The sequence below is a fragment of the Cervus canadensis genome, chromosome 3 (assembly GCF_019320065.1).
Source record: "Cervus canadensis isolate Bull #8, Minnesota chromosome 3, ASM1932006v1, whole genome shotgun sequence".
NCBI classification, from domain to species: Eukaryota; Metazoa; Chordata; class Mammalia; order Artiodactyla; family Cervidae; genus Cervus; species Cervus canadensis.
In genome coordinates this window covers 54,468,997-54,478,296 of record NC_057388.1, presented here as the reverse complement: position 1 = coordinate 54,478,296, position 9,300 = coordinate 54,468,997, and the positions used below count along the sequence as shown (strand labels likewise).

Sequence of the window (9,300 nt, the reverse complement as noted above, 5' to 3'; positions counted from 1 at the left end):
ACCTGGAATGAAGCAGAGGGAGAGCACAAATAAGGCACCCACCCACCTCTATCCTGGTGTCCTTATCTCAGAAGGCCCCTAGATGTGTGCCAAACCAGACCCCTGCCCCTCAGACCAAAGTTCCAGGTCAAGCAAATGGGCCACTTTCCCAGAAAGAGTGGTCATCTATTTTAGGCACCTGTCTATGCCTTGCCCAGGGGTGACAATCAGCCAAGAAGCGATTCTTCAATTGTTAGTTCTGTGGGACATGAATGCTAGCACTGCTGGCCATCAGAGTCAGGGGATCAAAGGGTGTCCCAAGAGTGGCAGTCACAAAAAACAAGGGCAGCAGACATGTGTACGGTTCTTCTCTGGGAGATACTGGTGCTCTGGAATGTAACAGACAGAGAGTGCCATGATAGTGCCTGCCCTCTGAGGTCTCTGGAAAGGATTACCTCTTAGACATGTTTAGTTAGAAGCCTGACCCTTGGATCATAGCTATGAATATAAGCTAATAGGCCTCTTTCACAGAAAGACTGGGCTCCTGGGTCTATGACTTCTTGCTGTGCCCTGGGAGTGGTGGACAGTTAATAACTCTTTCTTCTTAGTATTTAGAGTGATTGATGGACTCATGAAAGTACATACTAGGTAACACAGTTATAATCTCTGCCAAGAGTTGCATCTTTGAGGAGGTAGCTTATGAGCTGAGTTGTTCAACAAGCATCACATATTAACTCTGTTGGTTATATGCTAGATGGTTTGAGAATACAAAAGTAAATAGAAAGAGCATTTGTCTCCTGTCTTAAGATTTACAATCTTGAATTAATAGTTGGAATAGGAAAACACAGTCAGTCAATAAGGTAATAAGGCTGACACACAGTTTGCTGAACTGTTAAAATATCAAATTCTTCCACAGCAGGATAAAGTGATAAGTGAAAGTGAAGTTGCTCCATTGTGTATGACTCTCTGCAACCCCATGGACTGTGGCCTACCAGGCTCCTCTGTCTATGGAATCTTCCAGTAAGAGTACTGGAGTGGTTTGCCATTTCCTTCTCCAGGGGATCTTGCCAACCCAGGAATTGAACCCAGGTCTCCCACATTGCAGGCAGACACTTTACCATCTGAGCCACCAGGGAAGTCATAGCAGGATAAGTAGCAGCTAATCCAGGTACCCCTTTATTTGTTCTCTATCTCGCTTCATTATCTCCCCCAATCCTATCTTCCATAGTCCCTGGACTTTCCTATGTTCTAGCAACTAAAGGGTTAATACTTTTGTGCACTCAATATTTTACAGATAATCCTAGGGGATGCACTTTACCAAGGGAAAAAAGTTACAAGCCTTGAAATAGCAATGAGAATTTGGTAATTTGCAGTTAAAGGCCAGAGTGTGAAGCTTATGTTGGGGAAGAGAGGGAAATGGAAAAGAAGAACTCATAAGGATAATATAGATTCATCAAGAGATATTAAGCAGGTCTTTTTTTTTAAATGATAATGTTGACCAATCTTAGTGTATAAGTATTCACTGATGTGCGTTGAACTAGCTATTATGATGCTAATGAATCATTATTAGTAACATATGCTCTCAATATGCATATGTTTTTTGTGGTTGCTCTTTCTGTGTCTGCTAGCTAATAATGAGTTTGCGTCCACATTTGCAAGATGGTCAGTTCTTGTTTGGCATCTTATCTGCTGATGAAACAAAAGGAAACGAGGCCAGGCATGCAGAGGAGATTGATCTAGAGATGCAGTTTCCACAAGCACAAACCTCCAGCCAATGGGAGGAAAAAAAAAGAAAGGCTTCATAAACGCAGGCTTGCATATGGAGAATCTACCTTCTTAGCTCTACAATGATAAAATCTGTCAGGATTGCCCCCCTGTTTAGTAGGTGATTTCAGAACTATAGACAGGAGCACTGAAAAATCACTAGGAGGGAAAAAAAACAATCAGACTTGGTTGAAGTGATTTTTCCATGTCACTCAGAACATTTTACCAAATAGTGGCCAAATACTGAAAGATAGGTTTACTCATCAGTGTGAATAGGCATGAGATTACTAAGAGATTTTGGATTAAAAGAGAGCCAGGAAGAAAGATTTGGTTGTGTAAAAATACTGAGAGGCCTGGTTCCCCAACATTTTAATTCTTTATTTCCAAAAAGAAAGAATATATTCTTTATTAATGGACTATTACCGGTTTAATGTTAAACACCCAAAACAGTACATGAACGAATCAATGTTTTATTTTTGCATCATAGTTTGCTGTTCTTCCTAACTTGCAGTCACTGCATTGTAGATACTGTCAATTATAATGTTATTCCTATCACTATGTGTATAATGTTTCTTCATGCTCCGTCTTAAGAGTAAACGAATAGTTATCTACTTTCATCAAATATTAGTTTTCACATTCTTCCAGCAGAAAGCTCCCAAATCAAAATCTAACAATGAATAGAACATGTATGCATAAAAACCCAAAATGTATCCCCCTTGAGACATTTGGGAATAAAATTTTCATATTTCTAAAAGTCTGCATTTTGGGGACATTAAACACTGTATTACAATTTAACATAAAATCAGGTATCATTTAATACTGTTTAATATTTTAAAACTCTAATAATACAGATCATCTTAATGAGATAGAAATATTTCTTGTAAGAAGCTTTGCCCTTTTCAGTGCTGTTCTTCAGCCCACTTCAGGGACTGGTGGCCGCGGTGCCTCCCCGTGGCAGTAGCTTAGAGGGATCCTTGAAGGCAGTCCTCTTCACTCTGAACCGGCGAGCGCTCTGGAGGAAGAACAGACTCTAATTTCTGCCAGCGCTCTGGAGGCCACAGGATATGTGTAGCATGGGCATGCAGGAGTCCTAGGGAAACCTGAACTCACGAGAGACACAAAGAAAGCAAGAAAGATATTCTTTTATATAGGCTCATCATTAACATTTTGAAAGCAGAATTTGATCCAGGTCTGATAGTCCATGGAAAGATGATGATTAAGAGAATAAACACTTACTGGGATTTTTCTAGGTTCTTTATATATGTAAATACCTTTAATACAACCTTTTGAGGTAGGTACTGATATTATCCCCTTTTTTGCATAAGAGAATACTGGAGTAGGCTGCCATTTCCTTAAGTCACATAGCCACCAAGCCATGGAGGCTGGCTTTAGGGCTTAAGAGTCCTGCTTTAGAGGCTGCAAACCCCAGTGAGTATGGATCTGGTTTACATTCTCAGAGTTTCTGCCAGAGCTCCCGGTATCTCAGAGAGGCATTTGAGTGGGGTGGGGAGCAGAGATACCTTTAAAAAAATCTATATTTTGTTTAAAAAAGAAATACTGTCCCACCTACTGGATGAGTAGCAGGAGTTAGGTGTGAGACTGGGTAAGGTGCTTCCACAGAGTACATGGAACAATGTGAAATTCAGTGCTCATGGAGAAGGTGGGAAACAAGGGGAAAATCCAGTATGTGGTCCTCAACTGATGATGGTTTGACTCAGGATTTTTTGACTTTATGATGTGTGAAAGTGAGATGTGTTCACTAGAAACAATACTTCCAATTTTGATTTTTTCCCAGGCTAGCAATATACAATATGATACTGATACTCTCTTGTAATGCTGGGCAGTGGCTTTGGGCCAAACAATCCCAAGGGTAAACAACCGATACACTTACAATCATTCTGTTTTTCACTTTCAGTACAGTATTCAATAACTTGCATAAGATATTCAGTACTTTATTACAACATAGGCTTTTTGTTAGGTAACTTTTCCCACTGTAGGCTAATGTTTAATGTTCTGAGCACGTTTAAGATAGGTTAGATGAATTAAGTGCAGTCTTTTTACCTAAAATGTTTTTAACCTTCAATGGCTTCTCAGGGCATAACCCCATCATAAGTGGAGGAAAATCTATGAAGATCACTGCAGATGGTAAAAGGATGTACCAGGGTGGAAGAGGAGATAAGGGAAGGGAGCTTTCCCTAGAGGTTGTAAGACTGAGTCCTGAGAAGGAGGAGGCCCTTAAAGATGTGTCAGGGACATGAAATTCAGTGCTCAAAAGACTGTGGGAAACCTGATGAAAATGCAGAGCTAGGCCCTACGCTCAGAGATTACCCTTCACAGGTCTGATGGAGGGCGTGGAAATCTGTATCCTTTGTTGGTGTTATCAAAAATCAAAGCCAAAGTGTTAGTTGCTCAGTCACATCCAACTCTTTGCAATCCCATGGACTGTAGCCCAGCAGGCCACTCTGTCCATGGGATTTCCTAGGCAAGAATCCTGGAGTGGGTTGTCATGCCCTTCTCCATGGAATTTTCCTGACCCAGGGATCAAAGCCAGGTCTCCTGCATTGCAGGCAGATTCTTTACCACATGAGCCACCAGGGAAACCATCAAGTATTGGAGGATAATTGCTTTACAATTTTGTGTTAGTTTCTGCTATGCAAGGAAGTGAATCAGCTATATGTATATTTATATCTCCTCCTCTTGGCCCCCCCTCCCACATTCCCCATCTACAATGGAATATTACTCAGCCATAGAAAGGAACAAAACTGGGTCATTTGTTGAAGAGATATGGATGAACCTAGAGTCTGTCATACAGAGTAAAGTCAGAAAGAGGAAAACAATTATCATATATTAATGCATGTATGTGGAATCTAGAAAAATGGTATAGATGAACCTATTTTCAGGGCAGGGATGAGATGCAAATATAGAGAATGGACAGCTGGACACAGGGAAGGTGAGGGTGGATGGAATTAGGAGATTAGGATTGACATATATACACCACCACGTGTAAAACAGCTAGTGGGAACCAGCTATCAAGTAATATTTTAAGGGATGTAAAAAATTATAAAACATACTCATATTGAGTATCATCACTGAACCAGGTAACTATGTGTCCATTTTATTTTCAAGTGTTTTTCCTATAAATTGGAGCTCCATAGAGATTGACATACAACATTGCTTTCATTAAAGTTCTGTTTATATGCATTTGAAGAATCACATTGCCCAGAAATTTAGATGTGAAAGTCAAGGGAGACACTTCCAAAGAGATAACCACAAACATTAAGAAAAAAGAAAACATTCACAACAACTTGAAATATAAACAAAATCAGCCCAAAGGGAAATAAGAAGCCCATGGGCCCAATAAAGGAATTTTTCTTCAGTTGCTACTTTAAAAATCAAACCTACAGAAAATTAGAAAATTTTGTGTAAAAAACAGTTCTAGTCACCAAAACTTATCAGTTATTTACATTTTGCTGCCTTCCTTCCCCTCTCATTATGTCTGTATATGTATTTGTACACATACTTTTCACTGTATCACTTGAAGTTGTCACCATGCTGAATTTATCCCCAAATTCTTCAACATAGACATCCTAAGAAGACTCTTCCCTACAGGAACACTTTATATGCAAGGTATTTAATGTTGATATAAAATTATTCAATATACAGCCCATATACAATTTTAACTGTCCAAATAATGTCTTTTAAAGTTCTTCTATTTTTAAAATTCTTAATTGAGGATCACAAATTGAATCACGATTGTCCCTGTGATACTTCAATTCACATTTGGGTTAATCTTGAGGTCCTACATCTGTAATTGCCCAATTTTCCCCCTCCTGATTAGAGTCAAATGAAGTGTTCTTGGCAAGAATATCATATAACTGGTATTGTACCCATCCCATTTTATCACATCAGGAGGCACAAAATATTAGTTCATCCCATTGCTGTCATGTGAAGTTTGATCATTTGATTAAGGTGATGTTGATCAGGTTTCTCTATTGTAAATCAGTCATTTTTTTTTTTTTTTGGTAACTAAAAAGTAACTGAGGGGATGATATTTTGAAACATGTAAATACCCTGTATGTTAATAACATATCTCACTGCTCTCTGAAGGAAAATGGTTTCTAAAGCATCTAAAATAATTTTCGCAGCTGCTGATTGGGCTGCCTGCAACAATTACTACATGGAGGATTATAAAAGAGTGGTTTTCCAATTTTTTTTATTTCTTTCATATTTACTAGTTTCCATTCTTCCTTTAAAAAGTGCTGTCCCTGCCAGTCTCAAATGCTTATATTTTAACATAAGAGATTCCTTTTTAAATTCAAAATCTTACTATCTTTGGGGGTTTCCCAGGTCTCTCAGTAGTTAAGAATCTGCCTGCCAATGCAGGAGATGCAGGTTCAATCCCTGAGTCAGGAAGATCTCCTGGAGAAGGAAACAGCAACCCACTCTACTATTCTTGCCTGAGAAATCCCACGGACAGAGGAGCCTGGTGGACTGCAGTCCATGGGGTCACAAAGAGCTGGACATGACTTAGCGACTAAACAACAATAATCCTTCCCATTTTATCACATCAGGAGGCACAAATATTGGTTCACCTCATTATTGTTTGATCATTTAAGGTGATATTGATCATGTTTCTCTATTGTAAATTAATAATCTTCCTTTTGTAATTAATAATAATATAATCTCACTGCTCTCTGAAGGAAGAGGATTTAGAAACCATCTAAAATTTAACATCCATTATCCTGCCTGAAACAATTATTACATTCATGATTACAGAAAAGTGGCTTTCCAAATTTATTTCGTTTATATTTATTCATTTCCATTTTCTCTTAAAAAGTTCTGTCCCTCCCAACTTCAAATGCCTATATTTTAACACAAAAGATTCCTTTTTAATTCAAAATCTTACTATGTTTTGGTTTGTTTGATACTCAAATATTCTACATTGGGCCAGTGAAAGTTGTTAATTTTTGGACATGTCTCCATGAATCTTTAAGCACATCCTAACGTTTTGGTCCCACTAGGTATTATTGGCTTTCAGTTCACTTCAGTCACTCAATCGTGTCTGACTCTTTGTGACCCCATGGACCGCAGCATGGCAGGCCTCCCTGTCCATCACCAACTCCCAGAGTTTACCCAGACTCATGTCCCTTGAGCCAGTGATGCTATCTAACCATCTCATCCTCTGTCATCCCCTTCTCCTCCTGCCTTCAATCTTTCCCAACATCAGGGTCTTTTCAAATGAGTCAGCTCTTTGCATCAGGTGGCCAAATGTTGGAGTTTGATGTTGGAGTTTCAGCTTCAACATCAGTCCTTCCAATGAACACCCAGGACTGATCTCCTTTAGGATGGACTGGTTGGATCTCCTTGCAGTTCAAGGGACTCTCAAGAGTCTTCTCCAACACCACAGTTCAAAAGCATCAATTCTTCAGCATTCAGCTTTCTTTATAGTCCAACTCTCACATCCATACATAACTACTGGAAAAACCATAGCCTTGAATAGACGGACCTTTGTTGACAAAGTAATGTCTCTGCATTTTTAATATGTTGTCTAGGTTGGTCATAACTTTACTTCCAAGCTGTAAGCATCTTTTAATTTCATGGCTGCAATCACCATCTGCAGTGATTTTGGAGCCCAAAAAAATAAACTAAGCCACTGTTTCCACTGCTTCCCCATCTGTTTGCCATGAAGTGATGGGACTGGATGCCATGATCTTTGTTTTCTGTATGTTGAACTTTAAGCCAACTTTTTCACTCTCCTCTTTTACTTTCATCAAGAGGCTCTTTAGTTCTTCTTCACTTTCTGCTGTAAGAGTGGTGTCATCTGCATATCTGAGGTTATTGATATTTCTCCTGGCAATCTTGATTCCAGCTTGTGCTTCATGCAGCCTAGCGTTTCTCATGATGTACTCTGCATATAAGTTCAGTAAGCAGGGTGACAATATACAGCCTTGATGTACACCTTTCCCTATTTGGAACCAGTCTGTTGTTCCATGTCCAGTTCTAACTGTTGCTTCCTGACCTGCATACAGGTTTCTCAAGAGGCAGGTCAGGTGTCTGGTATTCCCATCTCTTTCAGAATTTTCTACAGTTTATTGTGATCCACACAGTCAAAGGCTTTGGCATAGTCAATAAAGCAGAAATAGATGTTTTTCTGGAACTCTCTTGCTTTTTTGATTGTACTTTAGTTTTTAAAACTCTATTTTATTGTTTATATATTATTTATTTGACTGTGCTGGATCTTGATTGCAATGTGTGCGCTTCAGTAATTGCAGCAGGTGGGCTTAGTTGCTCCAGGACATGTGGTATCTTAGTTCCCTGACCAAGGATTGAACCCATGTCTCCTGCATTGCAAGGCAGATTCTTAACCACTGGGCATCAGGGAAGTCCGCTCTTGTACTTTAAACCTGTTCCATCTGAAATTAGACATCTCTTTAAGGAGGCTTTGATTTCTCTTACCAATGAATGCTGGTTAGAAACCAAGGCAGTAGATGTGCTGCTTGCTCCTGGTGGTGTCAATCTATGCCATTTCAGGGGATGGACATAAAAAGCCCCATACCACAGGCATCCTTCTCACTTTCCTGCATTTCAAATTTCTGTCTCCCTTATTATATAGTGAATGCTCTGTCTCCCCATAACAACATTTACACTACCCTACAATACATATAAAAGGGTAGTTTTGAGTTCACTATAACTAATACCAACAACAAATTTATTCAGTAAAAATCGAGATTTCTTTGCAAGTATTTCAGTCTTTAAAATAATTCCAGTATATTGGCAAAGTCCTGTGTTCAAAAAAACTTGAATCTAGTCTGTCTCCTTCCAAATACAGTTATGTTTCCTTTTGACATATGGTTAAGCCCATTTGTTTCTATTTGTATTCAATTTTAGAGTTCGCTTTTGTTATCCTTTTTGATTCAGTTTTATTTTTGAATAAACATTTAAATGGTTCATAAGGTATGGTATGCAGAATAATGCCCCCACACACACCTCCAAAGACGTGCACATACCGGTCCCCCAGACATGGTGAATATGGAATATCTCAGGACAAAATGGGAATTAAGGTTACTAAGCAGATCTGAGGATAAGAAGACTATCCTATATGAGCCCATGGACACATGTAATCACAAAGATCTTAAATGTAGACCAGCTAGGTAGAAGGGTCAGATTCAGAGAGAGATTTGAAGATGCAGATGTAGAACAGGGCCATGAGCCAAGGAATTCAGGTGGACTCTGCAAGCTGGCAAGGAAACAAATTATCCCCTAGAGCTTCCAGAATGAAGCCAGCCCTGCTGACACTTGAATTTTAGCCCAGTGAGACCCATTTTGGACTTCTGACCTCCAGAACTGTAAAGTTATACACTCATGTCATCTTAAGCCACTAATCTTGCGATCTATTATAGCAGCAATAAGAAACGAATAAACTAACAAAAATGCACACAGAGAAATTCCAGTATCTGCTATCTTACCTCTCTAGTAGGATAACTATATTCATTAATTTCTGATTTATCCTTCTTTTCCAGTAAAGAAAACCAAATACATATATTTATCAGTTTTTAT

At 39.0% G+C, this 9,300-nt stretch overlaps 1 protein-coding gene across 3 annotated transcripts in view; it reads right to left on the bottom strand.

The window, feature by feature from the left end:
• Positions 1-2,100: 2,100 nt before the first annotated feature.
• IMMP2L (inner mitochondrial membrane peptidase subunit 2) overlaps positions 2,101-9,300 on the bottom strand; it is a 921,351-nt gene continuing 914,151 nt past the window's right edge. For all 3 annotated transcript variants that reach the window (XM_043463178.1, XM_043463176.1, XM_043463175.1), the window contains one exon: positions 2,101-2,843. In XM_043463178.1, the coding sequence (XP_043319113.1) occupies positions 2,706-2,843 (138 nt within the window). In that variant the 3' untranslated portion in view covers positions 2,101-2,705. The remainder of the gene's footprint in view (positions 2,844-9,300) is intronic.